At 31.8% G+C, this 15,255-nt stretch overlaps 1 protein-coding gene across 1 annotated transcript; it reads right to left on the reverse strand.

The window, feature by feature from the left end:
* Positions 1–5,739: 5,739 nt before the first annotated feature.
* LOC135838239 (oocyte zinc finger protein XlCOF19-like) lies at positions 5,740–12,161 on the reverse strand. Its single transcript, XM_065353860.1, has 3 exons — positions 12,158–12,161; positions 11,375–11,647; positions 5,740–5,990 (listed from the first exon to the last, which is right to left on the reverse strand). Exons 1-3 carry the CDS (start codon positions 12,159–12,161, stop codon positions 5,740–5,742), a joined length of 528 nt encoding a protein of 175 aa, XP_065209932.1.
* Positions 12,162–15,255: the final 3,094 nt, after the last annotated feature.

Below are 15,255 nucleotides of genomic sequence, written 5' to 3' on the forward strand. Positions count from 1 at the left end.
ACAAAGAAAAAAATAATTAAGCGTCGATGCTTAAAAAATAGTATCATTATAATAGTATAACGAAACAAAAAAAAATAAAATAAAACAATTACGAAAGAAAATAAAAAGAGGAATACAATAATAATTCAATTATACGAAAAAAATGGAAAATAATTATTCGATCAATAGCAAAATGAAAAAAAAAAAGAATGAAGTAGTATAATATAGACTAGTTCAATGTATCCTAACATATGAAAGTTTTTTGTACATTAAAATGCATCTAGTATTCGAGAGAGAAAAAAAAATAATAATTATAATAAAATGACTACGATAATATGGCAATAATTGGGAGGAAATACAAAAAAAAAAACTCCGTACGTATAAATGAAGAGAATCAACACAACGCTCGATATCGTGGTTTGAAACTCTCGCGAGGGAATTATTAAAAAAAAAAATTGTCACTAGAGAAAAAAAAAACAAAAAAAAAATCACGAAATTGATTCTCAATTCGGCGAAGGGCCTAACACGAGTAAAATAATTTACTAAAAAATCAATAGTATCTCGTCGAACGGGTACCCTTTTACCCTAAATGAAACTTCTACGGGCTAACGTCGAATATTATTTACATAAAATGGAATAATTTACCGTTACATAAATTTATGATGAGATCCGATCAAATTCACTATTACTTTTCCGGTTCGAAAATTCGTACGTATTCGAAACGTCGAAGAAATTCGTTTCGAATTTCACCTCTTAATGTATTCTTATTTGTCATTAGAAAAAAAAGGGGAAAAAACTCGAAAGATGGATGTTATGGTGTTTTTTTGTTTACTCAACGCCACAGTTGTTATCGTAAGTAGAATTTTTTCTCCAAACTTGCAAGCGTTATTAAAAAATTGTCAGCTCCAAAAAAAAGTCAGAAGCGAACCTTTGATACCCACAAGCGGTTTTTTAACATATACATACAGGGTGATTCGTAAAAAAAAAGGGTTAGTTTTTTCCCAATGAAGAATCGAATTATTTATGCGATTGATTTACAACGAGTAAGTATTGTAATGACTAATGATGCGTTAAATATTTCACCAATAAAAATAGAATAATAAATGCGATTCAAATTACCCGACTCTTCGGTATAATTTTAATTAAGTGATTGTTCACGCTTTCCATTGAGGGAGGGGGAAGGGATTCACGTAATTAGCGAGTAATAAATAACTAAATCATACATCAACTTGAGTCTTGAACTTCTGAAAATTCAGAGAACGAGAAGTTGAAATTTCATGTGTGAGAGGGTAAAAAAATCATCATCAATGGATTGGATTTATACGCGATTTAAATCAAAGGGTGGAGGGGGGAGGGGGTTGCAAATATTTCTTCTCATTTTTCAAAAACTAGACCAGGAAAAATGTGACTGAATCTTTTCATATCGACTCAACACTAGGTAAGTAAAATAAAATTTTCGATTTCGTAAAATTTTTTTTGATACTATCGAAATTGACTAGAACAAAATGAAAAAATAATGGAGACCATCTAAGGGGTCCAATGGAAAAAGTGAGGCCATTATGGGCTTCAGCAGACCTCAAAAAACATACCCTTAACTACCACACGTCTCGATTGGATGAATTTTTTTTAATATGGACGTTGAAGAGGAGATGAGATCAAGTTAAAAATGAAAAAACAAGTACTACTGAGACCGATAGATCAAATTTTTATTCGTTGGGGGGAGAGGGGGAGGGCCTTTGGAGGAGCTCAAATTTAAAATTGAGACCATGTTCGTGTGAACGTATTCGGCTTTCACATTAAATGGCTCAGTTTCCAGGTAAAAAGTTTAAATTCTAAATAAAACAATCGATTTTGAAATGAGAAATTTGACTTTCAAGCAAAAAGTTTGAATTTTATGCGAAAAGACCCACTTTCAATTCAAAAATTCAACAATTCAGTAAAAAGTTCGACTTTTCAGGGAAAAATTGAGCTTTAAAGTGAAAATTGAACTTTTAAATGAGAAGTCAACTGTAAAACAAAAATTTGAGTTCTTCAATGAAAGTTCAGCTTTCAAATGAGAAGTTGAACTTTCAAGTAAAAAAATTTTATTCACTATTCAACGTTAGATTTTGAGATTTGAAGAAAAAAATTTTGAATCCCAACTAAAAAGTTGAACTTTTATGTGAAATGTAACTTCCAAATAGAAAGTTGAACTAACAAGTAAAAAGTTCAAACTTCAATTTAAAAGTTTGACTTTCATGAAAAAAGTTGAATTCTCAAGTGAAGAATTCAATCGGTTCATTTCATAAAAAAGTTGACATTTATAAGTGAAGAGTTGAACTTTCAAGTAAAAAGTCGGACTTTCGAGTGAAAAGCTGAACTTTCAAGTATAGAGTGTTGCACTTTGAAGCAAAAATATGAAGATCCAAGTGAAAAGTTGAACTCTAAAAAGAAAAAGTTAGCCTTTTAAGTATAAAGTTGAACTTTAAAAAGAAAAGGTCTGACTTTGAAGCATAAAGTTCAACTGTTAAAGGTAAAGTTGTGCTTTCAAGTGAAAAAGTTGAGCTTTAGAAATGAAAAAAGTTGAACTTTCGAGCAAAAAATTAAACTTTCGAGTGAAAAGGTTGAACTTTAAAAAGAAAAAGGCCTGACTTTTAAGTACAAAGTTGAGTTTTCAAGCAAAAATATGAAGATCCAAGTAAAAAGTTGAACTTTTAAGAGAAAAAGTTGAACTTTCGAGCAAAAAGTTGAACTTTCATGTGAAATGAAAAGTTGAACTTCCGAGTGAAAGAGTTGAACATTCAAGTGTAAAAGTTCAACTTGAAAAAGAAAAAGGTCTGACTTTTAAGTACAAAATTGAGTTTTCAAGCAAAAAAATGAAGATCCAAGTAAAAAGTTGAACTTTAAGAGAAAAAGTTGAACTTTTGAGCAAAAAGTCGAACTTTGATGTGAAAATGTTGAACATTCAAGTGTAAAAGTTGAACTTCCTAGTAGTGTCAAAGTTGAACTTTCGAGCGAAAAAGTTGAACTTTCGAATGAAAAGTTGAACTTTCGAATGAAAAGTTGAACTTTCGAATGAAAAGTTGAACTTTCGAATGAAAAGTTGAACTTTCGAATGAAAAGTTGAACTTTCGAATGAAAAGTTGAACTTTCGAATGAAAAGTTGAACTTTCGAATGAAAAGTTGAACTTTCGAATGAAAAGTTGAGCTTTCAAATGAAAAGTTGAACTTTCAAATGAAAAGTTGAACTTCTGAGTGAAAGAGTTGAACTTTCAAGTGTGAAAGTTGAGCTTTCAAATGAAAAGTTGAAACTTTCAGTGAAAACTTCGCTGTAAAAGCAAGAAGTAAGACATCATAGAAAACAGTTCTATTTTTCTGAGAAAAGCTGATGCTTCAATTTAGAAGCTCGACATTCAGTTATGCAAAAATTGAACTTCCAAGAGAAAAGTTGTCGAACATCAAGTGAAAAGTTCAACTTACAAGTAAAAAAGTTGAGCTTCTGAATGAAAAGTTGAACCTTCGAGCAAAACATTGGTTTGACAATCTAAAAGTAATACTTTAGAGGGGAAAAAATGATTTTCAAGTGAAAAGTTCAGTTTAGAAAAGAGAATCAAAAATTGATCTTACACGCCAAAAGTTGAACTTTTGAGTAGAACATTCGACATTCAATTGAAAGCTTCGACTTTCACATAAAAATGTCAACTCTTGGCCTTACAAGCAAAAAGTTTAACTTTCATGAGAACTTCAAGCAAAAAGTTCAACTTTATTTCCAACTGAGAAAGTCAAGTACTCTTTTGAAAACCTCGACTCTCATTTGACGAGTCCAACTTTTACAATTCACTTAAAAGTTGGAAAATTTGCCTTGCAACTTCTGAAAAATTCAAACAAATCTTAATCAAACTTGGAACGCTTTTTCAAAAAGAAAAATTTAGTTTTTGAAGCTAAGTAGATTATTAAAAGATATTGTAAAAATACATAGAGCTTTTCCCCAATCCCTTCTTGAGGATCTGGAATCAAACAAAATATGCTTCCCTTCTTTATTAGGTAGATTGGTATTTTTGAAAAAAATGTCAGTGAAATCAAATCACTCAAATTCGGAACTGCTGTCAAATTGACATGGAATGGCCTTGATGGATGAATTCAACAGTAAAATAAATAAAAAAAAAGGATCTATTTTTTTATTCTTTCTTGTAATTTATATTTTTAAAAATTAGGATGGATAAAATAAATTACCGATTACAAAATTGCGAGCTTTCCAAAAGCCTATTCAGTCATCAAACTATAACAAACTCAGTGCTCTTGAACTTTTTGAGAAAAATCACATATTTTTTATGCATCGGAATGGATTAATTTGTTTTCAACAAAATTAAACTTAGAGACTTTGCTCTTAAAACTAACGAATAATGATGTTTTAAAATTTAAAAAAAAAAACATTTCAACGCATCAATCTGATCACCTGATGCAATTCATCACTTTCATTGCCTCATCCAGGGTTACATTATTCTAAAAAATAAAATTTCAATCAACACAATCAACAAAGTCTCAGTGCAGTCATTTTAACTCAATACAACCATCAAAATGCAAACTTCATTTTTTCAAAAATTATTGCAGCAAAAATACAAATTTTCGTTCAGTCTTCATTTCTCCTCCATCTCTCCATCTCTGATCTAAAAAAAGAACATGTTTTATAACTCAAAAAATGCTTCCAAATCTTTGATCCAAAGTCCGGTATTTTTTCATAATTCAATTCCAATAATGAAACCTAAATCATGATCATGAAACAGGTAAAAATGATACCCGAACTTCTACACGTATATTTCAAAGCTCACAGAACTTCTAATCAAGTCATACACCTCCCCCCTCCCCAACAAAATCGCAATTGAAATGAACTGATCTCTTCCTTCAAACATTCACCTTAAATACTTCATTCATCTAAAAGATTGAACCAAAATTTCTCTACACAGCCTGAAAATACCTACCAATCACCCTGCATACACATTACGAGTATTCAAAGCATATTATACCTATTGATTTAATACTGAAGGAGTACCCAAGTAGAAAAATTGACAAAAATCATGTCATTGAAAGCTTCAAAAATGAGTAAAAATTGCTCTTGTTTTCTTTCGCATGGTGAATAAGTACCTAATTGGTCCGACATTGAGATATCGTATCAGTATTGTGAAAATTTCAAACAACCATAATTGCATACCCCCTTCTTCTTTCAACCCTTTTCAACATTCCATTAATAAAAACATGATCTTGGCAAGTCAAAAAAATACTATAGGTAAGTATTAGATTCGAGTCGATAAAAATAGGCAAAAAGTAAAAATACTCTCAAGAATCGATCAATTCGAGTCTTTTTTTCAGTCAACGAAACTTGATAATCATTCCAACGTATGGTATACTTAGGTAAATATTGCAAAAATAAATCGTAACTCTTTCCCAAGAGTTAGTTTACCCTCTTCCCAGCAACACGATCATTTCCACGACGACCCCCCATTAAACTTAACAAAACAGGAAAAAAAAGAAAAAAAACCAACCTCTTGGAAAATGAAAATAAAAAAAAACTCAACCAGAGGTCGATCGCGATCGAGTCAACAAAACAAAAATCATGAAAATTGATATCGAGCTATCAAAATGCATCAATCATTGTAAATAAATAATGTATGTATACCTATATGTACATATTCTAGTAAAAAAAAGAACTCGCATCGGCGAAGAAGAAGGATGAGGAGGAGGGGGAGGGGTAGGAATGAAAACTTAGAGGTCATCGAACGATGATTAAGACGTTTGCGATGTGTAATTAACGGTTTCCATGAGATGTTTATGGACCATGATTTTATGCCTTTTCAGATTAGATTTCCATTTGGATTTGTAAACGCAAAATTCGCAATTGTATACGTCTGGTGATTGGATTCTACATTCGAAAGATACATGAGACCATAATGTTAATCCGTCTTTGAACAATCTTAAACAACGAGAACACTGAAAGCAACGATACGCTACGACATTCGTTCCGGATCGAGCGTCACCTGCAACAGAATCAATTCGTAGAGATCATAAAACTACTCGCTCGGTTCAGTTCTTCAGGTAGCAAGAACGTAATGGTAGGTATTTTTTTTGCTCTGCTCGGGGAGGTAGCAACAGCAACAGCAGCGATAAGGCCAGCCAGGTGAAATTCAACCATACAATCGAGGAACCCTTGAAGATTTGATGTTTGCATTTCGCGCGAGTAGTAAGAGTATCCCGAGGCGGTTTAACGTCTCCCTTTCCCCCTTTTTTCTTTCGACTCCCAAACCGTCATCTATTGCGAATATACCTTCACAAAAGCCGAAATCACCACTCACGATGGGCTAATTTTTCATTTTCATTCGAGCCAATGTTAATAAAGCCAAGCGATCTGCGCGCTGTTTTATTTCCAAGCGATAAGCTGCGATTTTTTGGCACATTTTGAGCACATGGTGTGAGTATAAGTAATAAAGACAATGGTACATACACGAAGCAATAATCAAATATGGTATATACAGATGATAAGTAAATGATTTATCAAATCGACGACCAGGAAATGAAATTTATCCGATAATAGACGACTTTTTCAAATATATTATTATCGTTACACTGTGATTAATTTTCTCCGACAATCAGGAAATCAACGAAGACGTGAAATTTCACCAAGGGGAACGAGGGAGTCGGTATTCGGTATGCACAGGATATTCGGCTTTGTGCTTCGACCGGAAAATATGACGAGATAAAAAAGTAGTCGAGCAAATCGGAATGATAAGTTGTCAATTCGAGATCACAGCGTAGTTGAATAAAGCACACGAACTCGTCTTATATATTTTTATACCATTGATTAGTAGGAACTGTAAATTGCGTATGGTTTTATCAAAGCTGTGTCTGGAAAAGGCGATTAATTTGTGAAATTAAATCGTGAAAAATTAGATAACAATCCTCTAGATGATTCAAATGTGGGTGTTTTTTGGAACGAGATCATCAGTGTGACTCGGATGATAACCCATCTTACCTTTCGGTTAGTGAAAAATGGCATTGGGTGTGAAAAACAGCCACATACCAGGATTTTTTTAATTAAACGAGTTGGCAACACTGCTTCAATTTCGTCGTGAACAAGCGTAACAATTCGATGATCTTTGCTTGAAACTATTTTGTCAATTAGAGAATAGATTTGATGAGGGAATGATCCATAAAATAATCGAATAATTCAACCTACATATTTCTAATCAAATTTCGAATTTCGATCTTTTGTTTCAAAATTGTAGAATCATTCATCTTGCCCCCTCCTTCCCAATTTCATTTATATGGAATCCTGATTTCTTTGAAAAAACTTTCGAATGGTTCGACTGTGCTTGCAATAAAAATTGAGCCAAATATGATGAAAAAACAATCGTTCTACGACTATTTCTTCAAAAATTCTGATCATGGTAAATTCGACTTCTGTTCACTTATTCATTTTTTTACACGCGTCATTTCTAGGAGTAATTACATCACATTGTTAAAAATGAACAGGATTAGTTCATTATGAGAGCGTACAGAGTGACAAGAATTGAATTTTCCATGATTACAATTTGCACATTAAAATTTTGAATGGTCTGAACGAATTCTTTCCATTCGGTAAAGTAGTCAAAAAAAACAACGATGAAAATAATTCGAACTAAAAAATGTAAATATAGGGAAACAAAATTTTGAAAAATAATCAGACGTTTGAGAATGACTACAAGCCACGAGTCGTTCAGTGACCGAATTGTTTGAGAACGTTCATTCATTCGTGAATGATTCAACAGAAAATAATGAATTCGTTCGCGGATGGTTCACCAAAAAATATTCAATTCATTCGTGAATGATTCAACAAAAAATAATAAATTCGTTCGCGAATTATTCACCAAAAAATAATCAATTCGTTCGCGAATGATTCACCAAAAAATATTCAATTCGTTCACAAGAGATTCATTGAAAAAGTAATCAATTCGTTCGTGAATGAATCACCAAAAATATTCAATTCGTTCACGAATAAATCATTAAAAAAATCAATCAATTCGTTCGTGAATGATTCACCAAAAAATATTCAATTTGTTCACAAATGATTCATTAAAAAATTGATCAATTCGTTCGCGAATGATTCATCAAAAATATTCAATACGTTGGCGAATGAATCATTAAAAAATCAATCAATTCGTTCGTGAATGATTCACCAAAAATAATCAATTTGTTCGGAAATGATTCATTAAAAAAATATTCAATTCGTTCGAGAATCAAGAATGATTCACCAAAAAATATTCAATTTGTTCACAAGAGATTCATTAAAAAATTAATCAATTCGTTCGCGAATGATTCACCAAAAAATATTTAATTCGTTCACGAATGAATCATTAAAAAAATCAATAAAATTCGTTCGCGAATTATTCACCAAAAAATTATCAATTCGTTCGCGAATGATTCACCAAAAAATATTCAATTCGTACGCGAATGAATCATTGAAAAATTAATCAATTCGTTCGTGAATGATTCACCAAAAATATTCAATTCGTTCGAGAATCAAGAATGATTCACCAAAAAATATTCAATTTGTTCACAAGAGATTCATTAAAAAAGTAATCAATTCGTTCGCGAATGATTCATCAAAAAATATTCAATTCGTTGGCGAATGAATCATTAAAAAATCAATCAATTCGTTCGTGAATGCTTCACCAAAAATAATGAATTCGTTCGGAAATGATTCATTAAAAAATTATTCAATTCGTTTGAGAATCAAGAATGATTCACCAAAAAATATTCAATTTGTTCACAAGATTCATTAAAAAAGTAATCAATTCGTTCGCGAATGATTCACCAAAAAATATTTAATTCGTTCACGAATGAATCATTAAAAAAATCAATCAATTCGTTCGTGAATGATTCACCAAAAAATATTTAATTCGTTCACGAATGAATCATTAAAAAAATCAATAAAATTCGTTCGCGAATTATTCACCAAAAAATTATCAATTCGTTCGCGAATGATTCACCAAAAAATATTCAATTCGTACGCGAATGAATCATTGAAAAATTAATCAATTCGTTCGTGAATGATTCACCAAAAATATTCAATTCGTTCGAGAATCAAGAATGATTCACCAAAAAATATTCAATTTGTTCACAAGAGATTCATTAAAAAAGTAATCAATTCGTTCGCGAATGATTCATCAAAAAATATTCAATTCGTTGGCGAATGAATCATTAAAAAATCAATCAATTCGTTCGTGAATGCTTCACCAAAAATAATGAATTCGTTCGGAAATGATTCATTAAAAAATTATTCAATTCGTTTGAGAATCAAGAATGATTCACCAAAAAATATTCAATTTGTTCACAAGATTCATTAAAAAAGTAATCAATTCGTTCGCGAATGATTCACCAAAAAATATTTAATTCGTTCACGAATGAATCATTAAAAAAATCAATCAATTCGTTCGTGAATGATTCACCAAAAATATTCAATTCGTTCGCAAATGATTCACCGAAAAATATTCAATTTGTTCACGAATGATTCATTAGAAAAATATTCAATTTGTTCACAAGAGATTCATTAAAAAATTAATCAATTCGTTCGCGAATGATTCACCAAAAAATATTTAATTCGTTCACGAATGATTCATTAAAAAAATATTCAATTCGTTCGAGAATCAAGAATGATTCACCAAAAAATATTCAATTTGTTCACAAGAGATTCATTAAAAAATTAATCAATTCGTTCGCGAATGATTCACCAAAAAATATTTAATTCGTTCACGAATGAGGAATGATTCATTAAAAAAATATTCAAAATCCCTTTTGAGAGTGAAAAACTTCAAGACCACGAGAATGCAGTTAGCAGTGTTGCCAACCCTCAAGGAAAACTAAATTGTTGACTTGTGAAAAAATTTGGAATGTGATTCGAAAAATCTCATGAAGAAAATTCAACAAATTCAAATTCATGGAAAACAAAAACCTTCTCAATTTATTGCGATTTTTTGTTGAGATTCGATTTCGAAACATGGAAAATTCAACTCTTTTCACTCCGAATTCGATTCGTCTCTCGAATTTATCATCTCCAACAGCGATTTTACCACCTTTTCGAAAATGAACCAAATCCGTTCACTGAAAAGCCCCATGGAGCTTAATGAATCGAATTTTCCATGACTACAATTACAAAACATTGCTATAAAATGAGACCCATTCACGATTTAATTGCATTTTTTTTCGTTTATCTAAACCAATTTTACCACCTGATGAAATACGGTGAGTCCCACAAGATCATCACCCCCTCCCCCTCCCCCTCCCCTTCCCAACTACACCTTATTAGAGGCGACCATTTCCCTTATCGAGTAAAATCCCTCCAAAAACAATAAATCAATTTTCAAAATAAACTTACTTTCGGTAGTAGATATGGGTAAAATATAACACATTCGTGTAGGTACGCGTAATGTAAAATTAATCTAAACTATAACAAGAACAAGATCACAACATGCTGAAAATTTGAAAATAATAATCAGAAAGAAAGAAAAAAAAAATCAGCTCAACTAAGTAAACCACACGATTAATTAAAAAAAAAAAAAGTAATCCAAGTAAGCCTATACAATATATTAAGTACACCTATTCGATGGTTTTTCAGATGGTTTTCAACAATAATTTTTAAATCATAATACAAGGATGAAAATAATTCAAAAGAAAAATCATATAAAGCGCTATTTTCTGAAGCCAATACAGCGTGCGATATCTAAAGAACGAAAAGAAATGAAAAAAAAAAGCATCTCATCACCGACCAATTCTTCACCCTCCTCCCCTTTCACCACACGTACAACACGGTCAACGCTTATTTATTCAATTTTTTTCACCTTAGCTTTAACTTTGGCACACCCCATGAACACTAATTAGTCTCATAATCAGTTCATTACACTCATCAACATCCCCTCTCCCTCCCACTCCCCCAAAAATATAGGGGATAGACGCTTGAAACCAATAATGAAAATATCCACATCTCAAAAATACTGTATATTCGTATAAAAAAAAGAAAAGAGAAAAGATCAATTATGTAAAAGACATCACTTGAAAAACTATCCGATACAGGCTTAAAATCCTAATAACACACTATACAACAGTAGGAGAGTAGGTACCGTTGAAAAAGACAAATAATGCAATATATAATCATCATAGTACTTCTAGGTACACAATTACACGATTCGTATGTATGTATAAAAAAAAAACACATGATAAATTAAGAGAGACTCGTCACAATAACTTAAAAACAATAAAGACGCACATACAAACGTAACGTACGATGATTAGACATAGAAGTCGAGTAGGTACCTATATCTATAAAGAGAGATCGATTTCGACGATAGATATTAAAAATGCTTATTTTTCATATGTATATGTAAACTACTTTTATGTTTAGTTTTATAAGGACACTGCGTACACTGAAACCTGGGTTCTTTGCCGCATTCTAACTTGAGATGTCTGATTAAATTTTTCTTCCATACGTAATGGTTATTACACTGAGGACAATAAAACGGACCGTAACAACCGCTTTTGATGGCGTATAAAGAGCTTTTAGAAAAATTATTCGCCGGCTGCTGAAACGAGGGTATTACGCTGATTTCTTGGTAATTTTCTAATTGCGATATTTCTTGGTAATATGACGAATGATATACGTAACCTGAGGAGTATACACAAAAATTGCCTGTTTTTACTATTTACCCGACAAAAATCTATAAGAAAAAAAAATACCTATGTTTTCTTATATACGTACAGAGTATAGTTCATTACCTACGTGTAATTTATTAATACGAACGAGCTTTTCGGCGAGTTCGTATTATATAAATAACCACACACAAACGCATGCATTTTATCGTAATTTATCATCGTAAGTTCTTAAAATTAATAGAGGTTGTTTTGCTCTTTTTTCATGTTGGAATTGGTTCGATAACTTTTGGAAAAATAAGTATACTTATACCTACCTACCTACCTATCTACAAGTACAGCACAGTGAGATTATAAATACTTTCAAAAAAGTTACACCAGTCAAAATTACCATACACCTAATTTTTTTTTTTTTTAAAGACCTTTAATCGCTGTTGGCAATAAATGCCAGATGAAAATCACAATTTGACCCACTTTAGAATACGTTCAGAGGTAAATGAGTTTCAAAAAAAAAAAAAAAAATTACTCATGATGAAGAGGAGGAGGGGGAGGGGGGTCTCACAGAATTCTGAATTCTACCTTTAGTAGGAAACATTGCAAATTAACCATAACATTATATTTTTTCAATTTTTCTTTACACGAACTTTTAAACACACCTGGAGAAATTCAAATTGGAGATGGGAGAAAGACTCAACAAGAAACGATTTTTCGTAATTTCTTTCCCTTTCACAAAACACTAAAAAAATATCAATTGACCCCTGGGTCAAGTTTGAAAAAAAAAAGTCTTTCAATAAGCAAGATGTCTAACAAAATTAAAAATTAAAAAACAGGACGTCTGGCAAGACATTTTACAAACGTTCTACGACTTGGTGGGGGGGGGGGGGAGAGGAGAAGGAGGCGTCAATATTTTACACGTCAATTTTCAAAAAAATGTCCTCGATCATTCTAAGATTTTTTCGGGGGAGAGGGGGGGGGGGGTCAAAGTGAAATTTTTTTCGGTTTTTTTTTAGGACCTCCTCTCTCCTAAATTTAAAATAGAAAATTTTTTTTTAGGAAGTTTTGAAATAACCAACTTTTAACAGTTCCTACTTGGCATGAAAAAATGTATGAATTAAAGAACTTACTTACTCTCCAAAAATATGAAAAAAAAAAAAAAAAAAAAAATGAAAACTTCAGTAGTTCAATTCGACCATGAAAGAAAAAAAATTCTTATTTCGAAATTTCGTAATCAAAAATCAAAGATTTGTAAACGGTTTTGTTTTTTCGAGCTCTTTTTCAGTTTTTGATCTTTGAGAATTGAATTCAAAAAGAGAGGAAAACATTTTAATGTCAGCTGAAGCGAAGGGGCAAAATTTTTAGAATGAAAATTTGCAATTTGAGAGGTACCAAAACTGTAACTTCAAAACATGACTCAGAAGTTTAAACGCAAACTTTTCGTGTTTTTGGATGTTTTCGAATGAAATTTCGCACCTTGATTCGTGATGCATTGTAAAATTTTGCAATTTTTGCACATTTCCAGTAAATTTTCGGCGATTTTTGATAAAAATTTAGACTTTTTCGACCTCGTAGACACTCCAAAGTATTCAAACGTTGAAAAAAATGCATTTCTGATATTCAAAAATAACTCACAACAGAGGAAAATATTTTTTCATTTGAAAATTTTCAAATGAGAAAAAGAACGAAATTTATTCAAAATTCCACAAAAAAATGAAGTCAATTGAAAATTTAAAGTCTGATTTAAAAAAAAGGGAGACTTTCTGATAAAATTGTTGAAAATCAGGACAACTGTAGGACTTGCAGGACTGTTACACACCCTAATAAGGTTGAGCTTTCTAGTTGTTTTAAACGAAAATATTCACGTTTCAAAGAGGAAGATCCTTAAAAAAAATTTATCAAGACCTTAATTTTTGAGATGACTTCTTTTTTCAATTTTTCATACAAAAACTCAACTCAAGTTCTCTTATGAATTTTTTTTTCAAAATATCTCAAAGATAAATCATTTTTTGCCTATGGAAATTTTAGGTTCCAAAATTTAATTTATTTCAATTTTTTCCTTAGGGCCCTTTTTCAGTTTTTTTTCCAAAGGACAGCGATTGAAATGGAATACTCGACGACTTCATCACATGATTCATGCCCACTTTCAATAACTTATTTGAAATCTTCAGCATTCAACTCATTATAAGTAGTAAATGCGCACTAAATGACCTTAAAAATGTTTAGAAGATAAGAGGGGAGGAAATTATGCTAAGAGAGGGTGCGAGAAGGGTTAATTTTTTGTATTGGCTAATAAAAAAGATTCATTCACATTCATAACCTGTTTTTTTTTTTTAAATACGAGTATGAGGAAATAATTCAGGAGATGAGATGAAACCACAGTTCTTATTTTAAAAAAAATTGAAACTCTGGTTCATTTCTTTTTTTATACGTCTCAAATCCACCATTCGTCAAGAAATCTTTCACTTTTCCAACATCGTCGATTGAAAAAATTCAACTTTTCTAACATTCAATGCCAGCTGATTCAGTTATATTCACAATCCAATCGTTTTTCTCCAAATAAAAAATACTTCTTTCGCTACGAAAAAACTTTCAAAAATCGAGGAAAATCATTATCGTTTGAGCAATACCGTATTGGCCATAAAAAACCCGACGAAAACACTTGATCAAGAATAACAAATACGTCGTAATACGATGAAAAAATGATATTATATTTTCTCTTTGATTTATAATTTTAAAAAAATAAATAAATAAAAACAATAATGATCACTAGTGAAAAAAACTTCACCACAAAAAAAAAATAAAGAAAGAAAGAAAATTAGAATAACTAGGTATGTACGTAAAAATAAGAGTAATAACAATTCGATTTCGCTTCGAGACCGACCTCGTAATATACAAAAAAGCAAAAAAAAATGGGGAGGGGGCTTAAAAGAAGGTACACGACCGAAATACATAGAAACATTTACACATCGTAAATGTGATTTCTTTGAAACTCGACTCGAGTATCTTCGCTTTCAGCGATATACGTGAACTCGACAAAAAAGAAAAACATACGAAAAAAAAAAGAGGAAAAACCGCGTCTAATTTATAACTTTTCCCAAACGTTATGGCACATCTTCATATGAAAGCACAGTTTATCTTTTCTGAAAAAGGATTTCGGGCAGGCGGCGCATCTGAATTGTTTATCTTTACCGCATTCGTATCGTTTATGTCTTCCGAGGTTGCCTTTGCGATTATAACACTTGCCACAGTCATCGCACACGAATTCTTCGCCAGCGCCAGCACCAGCACCGGTCGTGCGCTTCATCAATTCGCACTGTAAGGCGGCGGCTGCGTCGGCGGAGACGCCCGAAGCGGCGGTAATTTTCGCGAAATCGTAAGTCATCGGTAGTATCTGACAAAGTTGCCCGTAATTCCACATCGGGAAAGCTTTCATAATATATTCGTTTTGTTTGTGCGCCAAACTATCATCTATAATCAGAATCCATAATAGACATGCGATTTTTAAACAATACGTCCACGAAATAGTATTTGGGCCGCAGCGCGGATGTTGCTGCGACGACATTATTTTGATAACGCCATAATCCCATGAGCCATACGCCATGCCATCGCCATCGCATAATACATATA

Source organism: Planococcus citri, chromosome 2 (genome assembly GCF_950023065.1).
Source record: "Planococcus citri chromosome 2, ihPlaCitr1.1, whole genome shotgun sequence".
In the NCBI taxonomy this organism is placed as follows: domain Eukaryota; kingdom Metazoa; phylum Arthropoda; class Insecta; order Hemiptera; family Pseudococcidae; genus Planococcus; species Planococcus citri.

Bases quoted from the DNA above. Each gene is read 5' to 3' on its own strand.
- LOC135838239 (XM_065353860.1), bottom strand. The intron at 5,991-11,374 runs GTAGTTTACATA...ATTCTGTTGCAG, and splicing joins TTATAAAACTAAACATAAAA to GTGACGCTCGATCCGGAACG.